We start from the raw sequence: 20092 nt of genomic DNA, 5'->3' as shown, positions 1-20092 counted from the left end.
AAACTCTGTCTCAAAAAAAAATTTTCTTGACTATCCAAGATGAAATAGCTTATTAGTGGTACATCTGTGACTAAAAGACAAGGTTTCTTGCTTTCCTTTAATGAAGTAATAGATGATGTTTTGTTTAGATTTAAAATTTAAAAAAAGAGAAGAAAGTAATTGTTTTATTAAGAATCTAACTTCATCTCCAATATTCTTTACCCAGATCTTACTCATCCTCTGAAATTCAGCTTTTGGCCCCTTTCTTCAATAAAGGCTTAACCTTAACTGTGCCAGCTAATAATGATCTATCCTTTGCTTGAACTCCTAAGAATGCTTATTTTGTAATGCTTATGCACCATCTTCTACTTATACTTAGCCTTTTATGTATTTCCTTTCAACAACTATAGTATAAGCTTCTTCTAAAGGACAAAAATTTTTTCATGCACCAATCTATCCACTTCCAGCACAATGCCCTGCCTAAAGTAAGAATCTGATACATAAACACCTAATAAATTGTTTACCCTCCCCAACCACACACACATACTTCTTTCCAGTGATATAGGTCCAGCTGGGTCCTTTCTCTAACACTTTTTTTGTCTATCCTGGAGTCAATAGGGTTTTTTATCTCCATCATCTAGTGCTGTGTTTCTTATATCAAAACTTATAAATTCTTATGTATCTGAGTCTTTTTGCTCCAGTGAAATTATAAGCTCTGATAATCTTATCACCAGTAGGAACAAAAAGTGCTTACACTAAGTACTTTTTGGAATAAACATTTAAAAGGAGAACACTATTTTTCTTAATTTTCTTCCAAAAGTTAGTTAAGGCACCATTACAAAATAGTCTAACCTAAGGTACATAGATACATTTTTCCCAATAGTAAGAAAATATTTCCAGGAAATGTGAGACAGCTAATGAAAGAATTTGTACAAATATATGGTTATTGTTCTTTAAAAAAGAGAATCCAAATTCCCAAAGTTCAATTTACTACAAATAAAAATGGAAGATCTTTGAGCCTGCTATAACATCTGCCTGGCTCACTTCACAAATTGAATAAAATGTTTGATATGTATTCATTTTTTTAAAATCCAAGGAGAAGCTGGGTGTGGTGGCATGCCAGTAGTCCAGCTACTTAGGTTGAGGCAGGAGGATCACTTAAGGGCAGGAGTTCAAGGCTGTAGTGTGCTATAATCATGCCTGTGAATAGCATGCACTCCAGCCTGGGCACCATAGTGAAACCCTATTTCTAAAAAAATTTTTAAAGAGTTTTTTAATGCAGAGATAATATTCCAAAAAATTGTTTGGAATCATATTAAATTATAGGCTTAGACCGCTTAAAAGAAATATATGCTATAAGAATGTCGATTTTAAAAAACAGAATAGATTCCTAATTTATGGAAAATAACATTAGCACTTGAATTACTTAACACTGTGTACAGAAGAGTAAAAAGCCAGCGTATTTACCATGGACACCCATTTCAGTGGGAGAATTTTATAGCAAACTGCAGTAATCACATGTGTTTCAATGAAGAGCCATCTGCTTTACAGTTATACCAAAGTTCCTAAGGGAAATGATGGCGAGAAAGGAGTTCAGGGTTGCTAGTATAGAGGCCTAAGAACATACTGATATGACCAGCATTGAAAGAGAAACTGGAAACAGGTGCTAACATAAGGGAAAGCATATATTCTATTTATTGGCAATAGTTGGTTCCAAATTTGGCAGAACACTTCTAAGAGATCTAGAGAGGTACCAAACTAGAGAAGGAATAAGAAATTAGGTTCCTAGAGGTAATCCATGTGTATGGTAGTACAGGTTGAATATCCCTAATCTGAAAATCCAAAAATCCAAAATACTCCAAACTCTAAAACTTTTTGAGCACCAACACAATACTCAAAAGAAAAGCTCATTGGAACATTTCAGATTTTCAGCTTAAGGATGTTCAACCAGCATACTGCAAATATTCCAATATCTGAAATACATCTGGTCCCAAGTATTTTGGATAAGGGATGCTCAGCCTGTACTTAAAACCCTAAAAACAGATCTGCTCCCTGAGGGTGTAAATATAGAAGTTAAGACCTTTGGGCCAAGAACCAGGCCTTGGAAATACTGAGTTGTCAGGCTAAAAGATGAAGAACCTATGAAAGGTAAGAATGAGCACAAAGAAAGCAAGAAAAACTTGGAGTGCAGTCTCACAGGGTTAACGGAAGAAATGATTACTATATTAGTTCTGTTTTCACGCTGCTGATAAAGACATATCCAAGACTGGGAAGAAAAAGAAGTTTAATTGGACTTACAGTTCCACATGGCTGGGAAGGCCTCAGAATCATGGTGGGAAGCAAAAGGCACTATTTACATGGCAGCAGCAAGAGAAAATGAGGAAGATGCAAAAGCTGAAACCCCTGATAAAACCATCAGATCTCCTAAGTCGTATTCACTACCATGAGAACAGTATGGGGGAACTGCCCCCATGATTCAAATTATCTCCCACTCGGTCCCTCCCACAACACATGGGAATATGGGAGTACAATTCAAGATGAGATTTGGGTGAGGACACAGCCAAACTATATCAATTACCAAGTACTTTAAATGCTTTGGACAAAAATGAAGCTTAGATCATTTGGACAATGAGAAGAGTTACGTAATGGGACACAAGGGTTCAAGTGAAAACAAATACTTAAAAATAAAGAAGGCGGCCAGGCATGGTGGCTCATGCCTGTAATCCCAGCACTTTGGGAGGCTGAGGCAGGTAGATCACGAGGTCAGGAGATCAAGACCATCCTGGCTAACACGGTGAAACCCCGTCTCTACTAAAAATACAAAAAAATTAGCTGGGCGTAGTGGCAGGTGCCAGTAGTCCCAGCTACTCAGGAGGCTGAGGCAGGAGAATGGCATGAACCTGGGAGTGGAGCTTGCAGTTAGCCAAGATCACGCCACTGCATTCCAGCCTGAGCAACACAGCAAGACTCTGTCTCAAAAATAATAATAATAATGAAGAAAGGCTATTTTAACGGTGCAGCTTTAAGAACTTTGTAACCGAAGGAAAGTGACATCTATTGATTATTGCCCAAATTCCATAAAATAATTCCATAAAGTAATTCCCTGTGATACTGTGTCATGAAAGTACTGCTTCTTCATTTTTTAAACATCTTGAATTTATTTCAGGCTTTATGTTTCCTTCTATACTTGTTGAAAAAGTATTCTGCATATGATTCATTTGTGACATATGTATTTATTTGTAGTTCACATTAAAATTCCAGGTATAATGAATGGTTAATTTCTGTTTTCCTGTTACATTTTGCATTCAGAATTTTGGAGAAAAAAACTTACATGAAATTAGTCAATAAAATTTTCTGAATTCCACTCCCATGAAAAGAATTATATGCAAATCAAATGAAATTAAAAATGCAGGCAGTCCAATGACTAGAAATGCTGAAAAATATAACTCTTTATAATTATACCACACATTTAACTACTTTTAATATTATGATATATTTCCCTTTAAAGGTCTTTTTAAATTTTTTTCTTCAAAAATTACAGTATCTATAAATACATTTTCATTCTATAGACGTGAAAAACCCAAAGTCCCTTTTGAATGCATCTCTGTGTGTGTTATGTATTTTAAACAAATTAGATTCATATTATGTATATATATAATTTTGTGTCCTGCTCATTTCCATACCACTATTACTAAAACAATATTTTTTCTTTGTTTAATTATACTTTAAGTTCTGGTATACACGTGCAGAACATGCAGGATTGTTACATAGGTATACATATGCCATGGTGGTTTGCTGCACCAATCAACCCGTCGTCTAGGTTTTTTTTTTTTTCCTCAAGATGGAGTTTCGCTCTGTTACCCAGGCTGGAGTGCAATGGCACATCTCGGCTCATTGCAACCTCCGCCGGTTCAAGCCATTCTCCTGCCTCAGCCTCCCGAGTAGCTGGGATTACAGGTGCCCGCCACTATGCCCAGCTAATTTTTTGTATTTTTGTATTTTTTTTGTATTTTTGTATTTTCACTATATTGGCCAGGCTGGCCTCGAACTCCTGACCTCGTGATCCACCTGCCTCAGCCTCCCAAAATGATGGGATTACAGGTGTGAGCCACTGCATCCGGCCCCCATCATCTAGGTGTTAAGCCCCGCATGCATTAGGTATTTGTCCTAATGCTCTCCCCCTCCACTTTCCCCCCACGCCCTGACAGGCCTGGGTGTGTGATGTTCCGCTACCTGTGTCCCTGTGTCCTCACTGTTCAACACCCATTTATGAGTGAGAACATGCAGTGTTTGGTTTTCTGTTCCTGTCAAACACTATTTTTAATGGCACATTTTACTTCATCTTATGAGTGTGTCAATTTTATTAACCCTTTATTGAACAACTGGGTTGTTTTCTTGTGTGCTGTATAAACACTGCTATGATTAGCATTTTGCCACACAACTTTGTGTCTTTCTGATTTTTTCATCAGGATAGGTGGAAAAAGGTGAAATTAGGTCAAAGAATTTTTTGGAAGATTAATATGTATTGCCAAACTGGTTTTAGAAAGATTATACAAATGAATACTTCCTCTAACATTGGATGCAGTTCAATAGTTTCTTGTTTTAAATTGCATTTCTTTATTCTGGGTGAAAAGTTTTTTGTATGTTTACTATTCATCATTATTTTTCTATGAATTGTTCACTCATGTGTTGTTCCCATTTTGCTATTACTATTTCAGTAGCTCTTCAACTTTCTTCCCTAGAAATCATAATATTCACTTTTGTTTACCATGTACCATATTGTAGTTGTTTGCACACGTATTTCCCTAATTTATTTAGGCTTTCCTGAGGACCAACTCCATGCTTTATACTTTCTGTTATATCCTGCATAACCCTGTACAGGTATCAGGTAATTGATAAATATCTGTTGAATAAATGAGTGGATAACCAATAAAAATTCAGCAAGTTATACCAATTGTAAAATAAGAATACATTTACAGTACATCTCAAAGAACATTAAGTACTATGACTTGATAAAGATGAAAACAGTTATATAAAGTGTCTGACTACAGGGATTGCCTTCATCTTTGCATTTATTAAAGCAAACTTGTAAAAAGGCTATTAAGCTTAACACATTTTGGTCTGAATCAGAATTGTGGGGACAGAGTACACTTCATTCAACTCCATGAAACTCTAAATTCTTTGTTTTATATCAGAACAATAACAATATATCCATGGCCATTATTTCATTCACCTTCTTCATGTTCCCTCCAAGGGCAGGATAAGGAGGTTTGTTGACATGGCTCCAGTTGACTGGCACTCGGATCATCTCATAGAGCTGAAAGATCACTAAAGCATCTGTGAGGTCACTAAAACAGGAAGGAAAAGCAGATAAAGGAGGAGGAAATGTTGGGTACTACCTAATTGTATTAAGTACATTGGAGACAGACTTATATCTTTAAGAATGTAAGTCATTTAATCCTTAAAGAATGACAGGACATATCATTTGACCCAGAACTTCCAGTCTAAGAATCTGTCTAAAATGTTTACATAAATATTTACAAAGGTATATACATCCAAGGACATTCATTGCCACAGTATTTATAAATTTGGAAACAACTTAACTGCCTGGCAGTAGGGAGCTGTTGAGTAAACTATACTATAAACTCCTTGGCCACCATTAGACATGAGGTAGATCTCTATGTATTGATATGAAAAGCTTTGCAAGACATATCAAACTTTAAAAAACAAATGGCAGAACATTTCATACAATTTGATCTCATTTATTTAAAAAAATTTAGAGTCAAATATGTTTATATACCTATACATGCTAAGGACAGTTAATAGCAATTACCTCTATTAGGTAAAGAAAGAGGTCAGGAAAAGGGGAGTACGAGAGAGTAAGGGTGGAATGTTTTATTTTATTCTATATACTTACATACTTTCTGGAACTTGTCCAGTAAGAATAAGTTCATGTATTATTTATACATTATTTTTTAACTTAAAAATAATTATAGGAAAATCACAATAGCTACCCAGTAGGCAGCCGTTTGTGTTCAGGAATGAAGGTTAAGAAGAAGGAACTTATGAACAAGTAGGAATTCTCGAAGTAAAAATATTAACTACTTTGGATTCAGAAAAATATATTCTCCTGAGAAGGTTAATGTATGCCTGTTTAGTCTATTTTTAATGCAGTATGCTAAGGACATAAAGCAATAGCAACTGATTTTTTAAATTGCTAGCTTTGTGATGTATTACATGACTTTTCTCCTCCAACAGCTTGTCCAATGAGTTATGGTTCGCTAAGGTTTATATTAAATTACTTTGCATTCTCTGAGCACACACCACATGGCAGTGAAGGCAGCTGGGCCCAGTACTAGGTGATAGAGGGAGAAAGTCTGATATGAAGGTAATTAAGATCTGAGTAGATTATCTTTAGGCACATGAAACATTCTGTATAAAAAAAGAATCACTAAAGTATTTCTACAGGTTCTGGAATCTTATCTGTTTTATGTATTTTTCTTCTTTACTTTAAATGAATTCATTCTTATTCCTGTCTAGTATGGTATTATTATTATTTTGCAAATAGAACTGAGGCCCAGAGAGTTTAAATGATTTCCAGAGACTTCAAGATGAGTTCTGGAACCAACTGGTCATAGAAAAACTCTAGGACTAACAGTTCTTGAAATATATTTATAACATTTTAGAGAAGAGAATTTTCAGGGAAAATCTAGCTGTTTTGGTTTGGGCTGGCTATACTATAGGCAGGAACCTAAAAATTCTTGGGGGTGGGTTTAGGAATATGATGCAGACACAATTCTATGGAGACATGGTTCCAGTGTCAACTAGATGTCCACCTATTGTTCTTCTGCATCTGATGGTTCTCTAAGATTATGTTAAAGAATTTTCTGAAACAGTTTCTGAACAGTTCTTTTCCCAAGAAAAAATACTATATGCTCAGAAGCCCAATGCTGGTACTTCTTGAATAAAGATATTCTTCAGATATCTTTAGCTAAAAGGTTTGGGCAATTCTCTTCTCCACTGTCAATGATAGAATCTAGTGTTTCTGATATTTGTGAAATAATTACATGAGTATCAACAACTCTTAATCTGCTATTTTTAAGCTTACTCTTTAATTATAGAAAAATACATGTTCATGGTTCAAAAAAAATACAATCATGTTTAAGTTACTAAGATTAAAAGTCTTGGGCACGGTGGCCCACGCCTATAATCCCAGCACTTTGGGAGGCCGAGGCAGGCAGATCACCTGAGGTCAGGAGTTCGCCACCAGCCTGACCAACATGGAAAAACGCCATCTCTACTAAAAATACAAAATTAGCTGGGCGTGGTGGTACATCCCTGTAATCCCAGCTACACGGGAGGCTGAGGCAGGAGAATCACTTGAACCCGGGAGGCAGAGGTTGTGGTGAGCCGAGATCATGCCATTGCACTCCAGCCTGGGTAACAAGAGCAAAACTCCATCTCAAATAAATAAATAAAATAATAATAATAATAATAAAAGTCTCCTTACTGTTCTCTACTCCTACTACCCAGGCTACATACAGTTTGCTATGTACCTCTCTAGATTTTCTTTTAAAATTCGAATACAAATACTACACACTCAAATTGTAAACAAAATGGGATCATACTACACTTTGTTATTCTTTTCTCTTGACTATATATTAGAGACATTCTTTCAAATCAGTCCATAAAAAGTGGACCCCTCCTCGCCTTCAATATTTGTGTTTTAACTTCCCTGCTACTGTAACAGGAGCTCCAGTCTAATTGACGTATATCTCCTCTCATCTAGCTGAAATTTACACACTCTTCAAGAGCTTTACAAATACGGGTCTACCACAATCAAAGCCAGTTACCATAATAAGGTAACACTGGTTTTCATTTTAAAGAACATTGTGAATAAACACCAAGCAGCAGAAATTACAGCATCATAAATCCTCAGTGAGCCAGTGAACTTGGCCTGTTGTGACAATCTTCTTTAAGGAGTTAATCTTAGTTAATCTTCTTTAAGGAGTTTCTTGGGTATGTAAATTATTAATACATTTAGTTAATTAGAACTTTTTTCTAAAAAAAAAAAAAAATACAACTAGCTGAAGTTGGCTTCTTTTGCATTTTATTAAGGCAGGCTGGTAGACTGTATAATAAAGAGAGAATAACGGTTTCCTCTCATCCACACTTAGAAAGACGCATCGTTAGCCCAGGAATTGATTTAGTGAAATATTTTCTTAGCCCTACTAATGCCAATAATGTGTTATCATTTTTAAACAAGAAAGAATGAGATAAGCTATAACAATTATTCAAGGAAAACAAGTTACTTTTACAAATTAGAAAAAATATACACATAAATTATGGAATAATTGAGGTTTTGGCAAAAATAAATGAAAAATGACAATGAAAAACATAATAATTTATCAGTTATTACTGTTACTCTGTTAAAGTTGAAATTATTTTATGATCAATAACTATAAAAGGATTATCTTTACTGATTTATGTATATCATCAAAAACATAACTATTATTCCTTTTTTGAATAGTAACTTTCTTTTAAAATCCATTGTATTGCCAATTCCCAGCATCCTGAAACTCTAAAATTTGGCTAAAATTCTTGCGACTTGAGAAAATGTTCCATTTAAACATGCCTACAGTTTGAAACTTGAAAAGTTTGACCCTGACAGTACAGCTGAAGCACAATAAAATATTTACCTGTACAAATGATTAATATATGGGTTGACTCCCAAGGAATTCATCCAGTTCCGAAATGTTCTCTCTTCCTTGCTCTCTCCTAGAGTAGACACAAGCTCACACTGATGACTCAGGACAAAAGGAACCAGGAACTATATGTTAAACCATTCTAGCAGGTACAAACTGGTCAAACCTACCTTGCCATGGTTCTTTAGATACTACAGTTTCTTTAAAGGGAGAAAAAAAGTCTCTTAATGCCAAAGTCCCTTCTTTCCTACTATCTAGGAAGCCTCCATTTGCTCTAAATCTCTTCTAGATTCCCTTTGATGTCTGTGAACTAGTACTGAGCCATGGGTTTCTCTGCCTAGAAATAACAGATACACTTCTGTGGTCTATAATTATGATTAGATGCAAAAGGGATTCACTAAACATTAATAAAAATAAAATCTTTTAGCAGTCAGGATAACATTAGCACATTAAACACAAATAGAAAAGTTATACCTTTCTCGATTCAGGGTTTCTAAATTTGTACAAATTATGGTTTTACGCACACAAACTACACTTTACACCACACAATGAAGGGCAGAGGAGATTACAGGTAAATATAAAAACACACAATGAAGGGAATATAACTATTTTACAGGCTTCCTGAGTTAGTTTAGATTGTCATTACTGAAAATACATAAGGAACACAGACCCAATACAGATTGATAAGAGAGCGATACATTTCGTCATAGTAAGTTCCTGGACCTCAAAGATCCATTCAAGGAGATAACTCCTTCAGGTGCTGTTATTTAACCCTACCTCCCTGAGCATTCCCTTCATAACAGTGCTTACATAATCTATAATGAAAATGTGGGTTATGGTATACCACAAAGTGAGCAGGAATGTGGGCTGGTTCTACCACTGTCTGCCTTCTAGTCATCTCCTGATGGCTAATAGTCCTAAGTAACTATCATGATTATTTGTTCTTCAGCAAAGGTAGTGGACAGTGGAATGGCCCAATTTATATCTTACCACCAGACTCCTGAAAAACTGAAACATTTATACCTCTCATCAATTCTAAGTTAGAGGCAAGTTCAAGTCACTCTAGATTTTGGCCCATGTGACAATTTGGCACATAAATCTATAATCATCTGCGTTCCAGGGGCTTGTTCGTATAGAGCCATTGCAACAGTCATCTTCACATTGAGTGCCAAAGACAGTATAAACCTGCACACCCAGGACAGGAACCCAAGCCTTGTCAGAGCTAAAGAATTCTGTTATTTGTGCCAACTGTTCAGGAAATAATCTACTCACTGTAGTTTCATGTGGTTTCAATGCCATTATCTAACAGCTTTCCCAGAATCTGCTTTAATTATTGCTCTATTATATAGCCCTATAATTTCTTGCTTAAATTTTGTTCCCTCTGGTCTGCATAAAAGGTAACTGATCAGTCTGTTGTATCTGCTACCACCACTTTATTATAAAGAGAATCTTTTTTTAAAAAATGAGAATTTTTTTAAAGAAGAACCAAGCTAAACTAAATATTTCCAGAATCCATGCCAGTTTTATTTGTAGGAATTATTAAACAGGTACAAATTAAATCTATGAACTATTCCCAAAGTGACATAAATATAAACATACTGTGATCAATAACTTGATGCCTTTGATTTGGATTTACCTCTCAGTTGTTTCTCTATTACTATCTATCATAAAGATATATATATATTTTTCTAATAGTTACAGAAGTTTTACATTATTTCCATCTAGGAAAATCTAAATGTCTTAAAATTATGAAGATTAACAGTGCCTTATTGGTTTAATTTTTAATTAAAATATCCAAATTCTGTTGAACCTAATGATGCAGTAATATTTTAAAATAACTAAACTTGCATTTTAATAGAGTTCTGAAACTATCTTCAGGGGTTCATATTTCTTCCTATTGTTCTCAACTGATTATATAATTATTTTAATTTTTGATACCTGGAAAGTAAAATAGATTTTTTAAGTGAGCATTTATTTACCTAATAACATTTCAAAATGCCTTGGTACATAAATGCTCAAAGCTAGAGGCACTATGCATTTGTGCAAGAGCCATGGTAAAGCATTACAAAAATATATGTATTCCAGATTGGAAAATGTCTGAATTACAGACAGCTAAAGCAATCTTCAAGGTAAAATCTTTTTTCCCCCTAGATCTGATATACAATTTCAAGAAGTAAAATCTTAATTGCTGATATACAAGACTGAAAGAACTATAAAACATTCTTTTCATTTGCAGGCTCAATTTCACATCTACAAATAATAAAAAATAAAATAAAAAATAGCAATAAAAATAACAACTATCTTAGAAGTAGGCTACTAGGAGGGAAAAAAGGAATTAACATATATTTAACACTCAATAAATGTGCTGTGACACATGAAGTGCTTTCCTTCTCCCTCCCTGACCATTAATAAACACATACTGTATTCTTTCATTCATGATCACATTTAGCTTGCTCTGTAACTCTTCGAATTAAGTTTATTAGTCTTGTTTTATATATGAAAAAAACCAAGGCTCACAGAGGTTATTCAGATTAAATAGTGGAACTAAGATTTGAACAAAGTCTGATAGTTTGTGGTCTATGTACCTTCTGTAACCATAAATGAATTCTGAGATGGTCTTTCTATACAGAGCCCACATATCTGGCTCAGTTTGATGTGAGGGTTTAATATTTAATTGTGTTTTCTTTAATTCTCTAGAGAGAAAATTCTCTGCCAATGAGGACATACTAACATATGAATTTGGGATGTGATAAGATCAAGCTTCAAATTTCATAAGGATATATTAAAACTCAAATTTACAGAGGAAAATAATCCAATGACAGTCAAAGTCAAATACATTTTTGACAGATGTATGAGGACATACATATGTTCTAAATAAAGATGACTGATAAATATTTCCCATGTTATCTTAATAGATAGTAAATAATAACGGAAATATTTAGCAATCCTATTCACACTGAAAAATTCCAAAAGCATGCTGAACACTAGCAAAAGAATTCAAACATGAAAAATAAGAGAGCGAGCAAGTTGGAAAAGATATCTAGCAAGAATTCAGTGACTATAAAAAGCAGATCATTTTTAATATGCCACTCTAAACAATGCCTTCTACTGACAGAGGGATTTTGAGATTTTCCAGACTGCCAAAACCTAGCAGTGTTCCTTTTGCTTATTTTTTTTTTTCAAGTTCTAATCTCTTACCCTAAATTTCTCTTTGCTGAAAAATCTACATTTTTTGTCTACTTTCCCTCTCAGTTACATATCTACATAGAAAATACAATCTTTATTTTATTTTACGGGACCTTCAAAAAGAATGAATTACTCATATTCTTCGAATAATGTATTTGTTAAATCTGAAGCGTCTTTCATTAATCACAAAACTGTAATTATGAGGTGACAAGGACATTGGAACTTTGGTTATGGCAGTCAAGCAAAAAAAGACCATGAAATTGATTTCTCATTCTGTCTCACTGGGAAAGAAGGGAGTAAGTGTGAATTATGTGAGAGGATGAACACTGAGATCATGAATACTGCACATCAGATTCTCCCTACAAAGAAGAATCCCCGCTTTCTCCAAACCAGGGCAACTAGCAAGAAAAATCTTAAGATTGGCGCCTTCCTCTGACAACTGCCTCTCCCTTCAACAACTGCCATTACTACTGCCACTGTTTTTACTTTAAGTTCTGATACTAATGTGGGTGTTGGTATGTGTGAGAGTGGGAGAAAAAAGAAAGGCTGGGAAACAAAAAATGAGTAAGAACTGGGTGTTAAGAATGTTTTGTCATTATGATTCATAGATTGTAAGCTTCAGTGAGGTTCAGTAAATATAACATAGCTAATTGATACAAAATAATATGTTATAGAACCTAAATTAATCCTTTCAAAGATTACTTGTGATAAAAGATACATTTTATCACAGGAGAGGGATAAAGGTTTTACATCAAATCATGAAGTCCACTTCTCAAAATTGAGTTCTAATGTGTTTACAACTACAATACCCCATCATTATAGAAGGCATATTAGGTAGAAATTTTATAAAAATCAAAGCTTTGTTCTGCTATTCTAATTAAGTTTTGTGTTTCATTCTATGGGCATATTAAGAGAGAAATAACACAGCATGAACAATGCAAAAAATAAAATATCAATCCAGATGGAAAGAATAAATGGTACTAATAAAAAGAACATTCAGAATGAATATATTTATAGAGTATAGAAAAGTACTAAATACAGTACCTACATTAGGAGGGGTCAAATCTGCATTTCATGAAGCAAAACAGGAAAGTATTATATATTATGAGACAGATAACGATAGACCACACAAAAGACAAGTAACGAACACTAATTTTTTCATGTACACTAAAAACATTAAAAAGAGAACAATACTAGAGTCAAACTGGAGCTTTCAAAGGAGAAAAACACCTACAAATAATTATTTTATTCTAATAGATAATTCATTGTCCATATTGGTGGTAGAGCTGTTATGTGATCATTTATGAGAATATTTTAAATGTATGATACTTTTCACTAACCTCTTATGGAGAAATGAAAGATAAGATTTACCCCAGCATTCTCTTTTAATCAAAACCAGCAACCACCTTCCATAATTTGAATTTTTCAATGGATACACACACCTACTACACACACTAAATTGCATTTCCCACTACAGCCCCTATCTCTGACAGTGAAGTAAGACAACACCGTAAGAAGATAAATATAGTAAGTCAATTAAAGAAAGGCAGAAAGAACACACCTTCCAGTAAATTCATATCGATGTCATTATTATTCGGCTTGTGCAGGCATGGGTATGTGTTAAACAAATTAGCTACAAAAGCTAAATTAAGTTTAGGATTGCCTGAAACCACATCTGCAGGAGTAACAAACTGCTTGCAGCCCAGTTTATCTGCTTCTTGAAGCATGAGTCCAGCACGCTTCAGGTCATTTGTCTCCTAAACAATAAAACAAAAATGGTTACAATTGAAGTTTTAACTGGCATAATTTTTATTGGTATACGTATTTATAAGCAATTACTTTTCCACAAATATATCAAATAATAACTCAAAATAAGATCAAAATGTGTAGTAATTCCAACTCAACTTACCCATTCCTTTATTTATTTATTTTATTTATTTATTTAGAGACAGAGTCTTGCTCTGTTCCCCAGGCTGGAGTGCAGTGGCATGATCTTGGCTCACTGCAACCTCTGCCTCTTGGGTTCAAGCGATTCTCCTCCCTCAGCCCCTGAGTACCTGGGATTACAGACATACGCCACTATGCCCAGCTAATTTTTGTATTTTTAGTAGAGACAGGGTTTTGCCATGTTGGCCAGGCTGGTTTCGAACTCCTGATCCAACCACCTCGGCCTCCCAAAGTGCTGGGATTATAGCCATGAGCCACTACACCTGGCCTCCATGCCTTTTAAGTTAAAGGGAAAAAAGTCTCTGAGTTTCCTTGCTGGGATAACTGAGTTATATTTTACCCTTTTTGCTAAAATACTCAGCAAAATCCTCAAATATTGTTATCAGTAAGCTCACAGTGGTCGCACTATACGTAACTTATTCAAGGCCAGCTAGTAGAGTGGCCTCTGGATAACAGGTATAGTTATCATACCCACTGTACACTGAGTGAAATTTCCAGAAGGCTCTTCTTGATGAAAAACAAGTTGAAATTACATATTTTAAAAATTAAAATCATAGCGAAAAGCACCTTTCACAATTGCAAAACCCTGAAAACAAATGAAACAACCCAAATACCTATGAACAGGAGAGTAGATGAATGAATTTGTATATTCACACAATGACATCCAATATGGGTAACTCTTAGAGACACAAATTCAAAAAGAAGTACTAGAAATTTAAGTATAACATGATAAACTTTAAAGGAAGTTAAAAGTAAAATGAAGAATTTAATTTTGTAAGGGATACATTTGGATGAAGGGAAACTACATAAAAAGAAAAGCAAAACAACAGTGAACACAAGATTCAAGACTGTGGTTACCACACTGGGCTGAAACAGAGATGGAATAGGGAAGAACTGGACAGAAAATGTAACGTCAAGGTCTTAGTTCTCCTGTTAGATTGAGAGTTCATGAGGCTTGTTACAATTTCAAAACAACCACACACAAAAATAAATTTAAAAATGGGTATGCACAGACCCATATGAGTATATCATGACCAAAGATAACCTACCTAATTCTGTGCACCACAGTTGCAAAATAATCATGTAAATGAAATCGGAGAAAGCAACAGATTATTAAATTAAACAACGATGAAAAGTTACCAATGTAGACATCAAAAAATGACAATATGTGGCCGGATGTGGTGGCTCATGCCTGTAATCCCAGCACTTTGGGAGGCCGAGGTGGGCGGATCACTTGAGGTCAGGAGTTTGAGACCAGCCTAGCCAACATGGTGAAACTCCATCTCTACTAAAAATAAAAAAATTAACCAGACGTGGTGGTGTGCACCTGTAATCCCAGCTACTCAGGGAGCAGAGGTAGGAGAATCACTTGAGCCCAGGAGGCGGAAGTTGCAGTGAGCCAAGATTGTGTCACTGCACTCCAGCCCGGGTGACAGAGCAAGACTCCATCTAAAAAAAAAATCCAACCAAACAAATAAAGACAATATGTGGACCTTATTTTAGGTCTTAATTCAAATAAACTATGAAAAAAATGGCATTTATGAGGCAAGTAGAAATGTCAACATTGACTAGATATTTTGATGATGTTACAGATTGTTGCAATTTTTTAAGGTATGATAAGGTATTGTGGTTTTACTTTAAAAGTGTCTTTATCTTTTAGAAATACATATTGAAATATCCATGAAGTAATGTCTAAGATTTGCTTCAAAATAATACAGAGGAGGAGGGAAATAGGGAATAAATAAGATTGACCATGAATTGGCAGATGTTGGAACTGAGGGATGAGTACCTGACAGTTTAGTATACTAAGTCTGTTCTCTTTTGAATATAGTCAAAATTTTCCATAAGTTTAAGTTCCTAATTTTTTTAATTAAAATGCTTTGCAAATTTTACAGAGCGTTGCAGTACTGTTTCTGAAATATGTCATTATAATAATGTGAGATATAATTAATTAGTAATGACTCAAGTTGCCTTTAAAACCAAATGTTATGGATACAGCACTTTAAGTACATGACATATTTTCATACAATCTATTATCTGACCAGATTTTAATGTTTAGAATTCAAGCTTGTCCAACCCACGGCCGGTGGGTCACATGCAACCCAGGACAGCTTTGAATGTGGCCCAACACAAATTTGTAAACTTTCTTAAAACATTATTAGATTTTGTTGCAACTTTTTTTTTTTAAGCTCATCAACTATTATTAGTGTTAGTGTATTTTATGTGTGACCCAAGACAATTCTTCTTCGAATGTGGCCTAGGGAAGCCAAAAGACTGGACATCCTGATTTAGATATAACCATGGTATTTATAACTTATGCTAAAAGAATGAGATTCCTAGGAAGTGTGTTTGGTAGGTCAGAATCTGTTATCAGTCCTTCCTAGGAACACCATAAATACTAGGAATATCTATTTTTATTTTGTGTATTTCTAAATATAAGCTGCTAAAACTGATAATTGATTGCTTAAAAATCTAACAACAGGTTGTTGCTTCCTTTCCTGGCATATGTTGACAGTCACAAGAGCACCCTGGTGAGTTCCAATTGCCTTGCACCAGGGAAACGTGAGTGTAGGATTGATTCCACAAATATTCAAGGTCACAATTATGCAGTTCCCTTTCTTCTGTCATGACAGCCAGTTAGCTTGACATGGAGGTTTGGAGTCTGGGGCATGGAAAAAACTTCCATAGAGCAAAGCACCAAACTTTAATGGAGAGCTGAGGGCTCTACCGGGGAATGCTGCCTGTAGAGAACTGTACTTTAAATTTGACTGTACCTCCTACTCAAATTCAAATTCATAGTCAGAAAGTAGAACAGTGGTTACCAGGGCCTGGGGGGAGGAGAAAATGAGGAGTTTTTGTTTAATGAGTACAGAATTTCCCTACAGGATGATGAAAAGTTTGCAGAGATGAATAATGGTGATAGCTGCACAACAATGCAAATGTACTGAATGCCACTGAACTGAACACTGAAAATGATAAAAATGGTAAATTTTCTATGTCTCTTTTACCAAAATATATTTTAAAAGTTAAAAATTGCACTCACATTAATTCCTGAAAGGTCAATGGCAATGGCAGGTCCATCTTCCCCACCTTTAGGGGCAATCTGATTAAGCAGATGAAAATAGGCTCTCGAGTCCTTCAAGGAAAGACACGAAATAGCATTTTTAAAATGAATAAAATCATCGTTGAATTTAGGGAAAACAAGTGCTCAAACTGAAGAACCTGCCTCTATCTCAAAGAATGGAATAACTTGAATAATACAGAATTACTTGTAGGTTCCTGAATGTACCATGCTGTTTCACACTTCAGAGCTTCAAAGCAATCCTGTTTCACGAAACCTCAGAGTTTATAGCAATGCTGTTTCCTGCACCTGGATACCCTCCCTTACTTTTCCATCTGTTTACACACCCAAGCATCCACATCAGTTAAGATTCAGGCCAAGTATTATCTCCTGGAAGCCTTCGCTGGATTCTCTAGGATGAACTAAGAACACTCCTCTGTAGTGCACAGCACCCCTTGCCTACCTCAATAAGTAAACAGTGATCACACTATTCAATCATCCAATGTCATTGTCTCCAAAGATGGATATCATGGTTCTTCCCCATATATACATTAACTCTTCCCATCAAAAGGCAGAAGCTATGTTCTGTCCTCTTTAATTTGGACGGGCCTTATGATTCACTTTGACTAGGAGAATGCTGTGAAAGTGATGTTCTGGGGCTTCCAAGCCCAAATCTTAAGAGCTTCTGCTTCCTCTGTCTTAAAGTTAACCTCTACATAAGAAGTCCAACTATCTGAGACTATCATGCTGTAAGGAAGCCTGAGCTCACCATGTAGAGAGGCCTTGTGGAGGAGCACTGAGGCACCAGACATGTGATTGAGGCCTTTGTGTACTTTCCAGATGAGCCCAACTGACAGCTGAACGTAACTAAGTTAGTAATCCCAGCCAAAACCGTGCAAAGCAGAAGAACCACCCAGCCAAGATGCATGAACCCACAAAATGATGAGAAATAATCATTATAAGCAAATTTTGCATAGTTTGCTATATAGCAATAGGTAACTGAAATATCCTTCTGGTACATGCTTGTCTATGAGTAGAATTGGCAAGCTTCTCAAGAGCTGAGTCTTTGCATCCCCTGGGCATAATGCCCTTTAGGAAGAGCTGAATAAATGTTTGCTTAGCTGAATTTTAAGAGATTTCAGAATGAAAGCAGAGAAATAAAATGTCACTTCAAATTGAGAGACTGTCCTCTAGGCCATTATGGAAAAAGATAACCTGACTGAAGGTTATCTAGCTAAAGAGGGAACATGAATTAGAGCCAGCACTGATTACTCTGGGGGCAGGGGGCAGGGGGCAGGGCAGGGGAGGACATAAAAAAACAGAGAGAAGAAAGTCACAGCGCCCTGGCTTGGCAGTGCCCATCCAGGCAGTAAGCAAGGGAAAGTTGTCGTTAGACAGAAATGCCTGTTATAGTCTCCTTGACAAGATTCTCCCAGTAGAGAGGGAAGTGTTTTAAGCTATGCTGGTTAAGGCACAAACCTTAAGATCCCTTTGTTTACTGATTCACTGTGCCCTCAAATAATCTGATTTCCTGTTAGCTGGTTATTGACAAAGTGGGAGTAAGAGTGTTAAACCAGTAAACAGATAGAATTATTAGTCCAAATGAACAGACTGACATCCTCATTATAATCTAGCAGATCTGTGGCCTATAAAATGAGAAAGTGTGTTTTAATCTGTTGAGGTTAACATCTCTTTCCTCTCATAGCCAGTTGTAGTTCTTATTAAAAGCCAATGTATCTGGTTTTTAGAAAATATATATTTCGTGAATATAATTGGGGGATCTACTTCACACAGTAATGCAAATTTTCATTTTCTATCCCAAGTGTTCTTGTGAATTTAATTCAAATTTAAGTCTGAACCCCTTTTATTTTTACACTCCACATCCTTTATTTCATGTCACAAATTTGAACATTTAAGTATAAACCTTAATGTCTTGGCTGAAGTTGCTGATGGTATGCCATCCTGCGTTGGTCAGATGGTAGTTCACCCATCGCAGCAGTAATTCCTCAGGAGAAAGCTTCATCAGCTCCTCTAGTTCCTCACCTTCATTTAACAATGCAATCAGAGCTGAGGGCAAAACAGCGAAATGTAAATTCTTCCCATAGGGAGTACATGCAATGAACAGCAAATATTTCTAATGATCTTACCTTCATTCCTGGAAATCTCAATATCAGCAAAAAGGCCAACTTTGATGATCTGCCAGAGAAGTCCCAAGACCAAGTGAGGTTTTCCTTCTTTGAGATCTGATGCACCGATGTTGACCACTGTACAACCAATGGCGGAGGCAGAATTCAGGGCTAGGTTTAAATTTTCCTGAATTGCCAAAAAAAAAAAAAAAAAAGTACACATGAGGAAGTACTTTCTTAGGTCTTATCTATAAAAATTATCTATAAGAAACAATGAACTGCCAAATTTCAGATTTATAAACATAATATATATACAAGGAAAATACCACTACTCGAAAAAAATCACATGGTTTTAACTGTTACTTTATGTGCCAATGACATTCAAATCCCTATTTCCACCCAGACCTCCTCTGAGTCCCCACTCTAAGCTCTGTATCTATATATGTACTTTGTTATGTCTACCTGGATGTTCTGCCAATACCTCAAACTCAACATGATATTTCTGTAAAGTGCTCATTTGGAAGTATTTCTTTAAAAAATTATGTACAATTAGGTTTTAAGAGAATTTTAAAGTAACTCTTAAGATGGATTTTACAAATGAGGAAACTGCAGCACTGACAGGTTCCACAGTGGAAAGGCTGGGGTCTGATCCCAGTGGTCTCCAGAGCCCATCCTCTTTTCTTTTTTTTTTAGACAGAGTCTCGCTCTGTCACCCAGGCTGGAGCGCAGTGGCACGATCTCAGCTCACTGCAAGCTGCGCCTCCCGGGTTCACGCCATTCTCCTGCCTCAGCCTCCCGAGTAGCTGGGACTACAGGTGACCGCCACCACACCCGGCTAATATTTTGTGTTTTTAGTAGAGATGGGGTTTCACCATGTTAGCCAGGATGATCTCCTGACCTTGTGATCTGCCTGCCTCGGCCTCCCAAAGTGTTGGGATTACAGGTGTGAGCCACCGCGCCCGGCCCAGAGCCCATCCTCTTAATCGCCATGCATTACTGCCATTCTCATATTGTAGCAGTAATAGCAACAATTTAATGTGCTGGTCACAACAGCAGCAAAGCACAGAGGTTCTCAAAGCATAGCGAAT

At 35.9% G+C, this 20092-nt stretch overlaps 1 protein-coding gene across 12 annotated transcripts in view; it reads right to left on the bottom strand.

Annotated features, from left to right (window-relative positions):
- LOC105469999 (plastin 1) overlaps window positions 1-20092 on the bottom strand; it is a 128735-nt gene that overhangs the window by 9971 nt on the left and 98672 nt on the right. For all 12 annotated transcript variants that reach the window (XM_071091062.1, XM_011721688.3, XM_071091058.1 and 9 more), the window contains exons 7-12: window positions 19026-19191; window positions 18803-18945; window positions 16861-16953; window positions 13432-13627; window positions 8679-8757; window positions 5213-5327 (exon numbers count right to left, since the gene is read on the bottom strand). In XM_071091062.1, coding sequence (XP_070947163.1) covers window positions 5213-5327; window positions 8679-8757; window positions 13432-13627; window positions 16861-16953; window positions 18803-18945; window positions 19026-19191 — 792 coding nt within the window. The remainder of the gene's footprint in view (window positions 1-5212; window positions 5328-8678; window positions 8758-13431; window positions 13628-16860; window positions 16954-18802; window positions 18946-19025; window positions 19192-20092) is intronic.

The sequence above is a fragment of the Macaca nemestrina genome, chromosome 2, assembly GCF_043159975.1.
Source record: "Macaca nemestrina isolate mMacNem1 chromosome 2, mMacNem.hap1, whole genome shotgun sequence".
Classification (NCBI taxonomy): Eukaryota; Metazoa; Chordata; class Mammalia; order Primates; family Cercopithecidae; genus Macaca; species Macaca nemestrina.
Note: the sequence above shows the minus strand (reverse complement) of the source record. Positions and strands in the feature narration are given on the sequence as shown.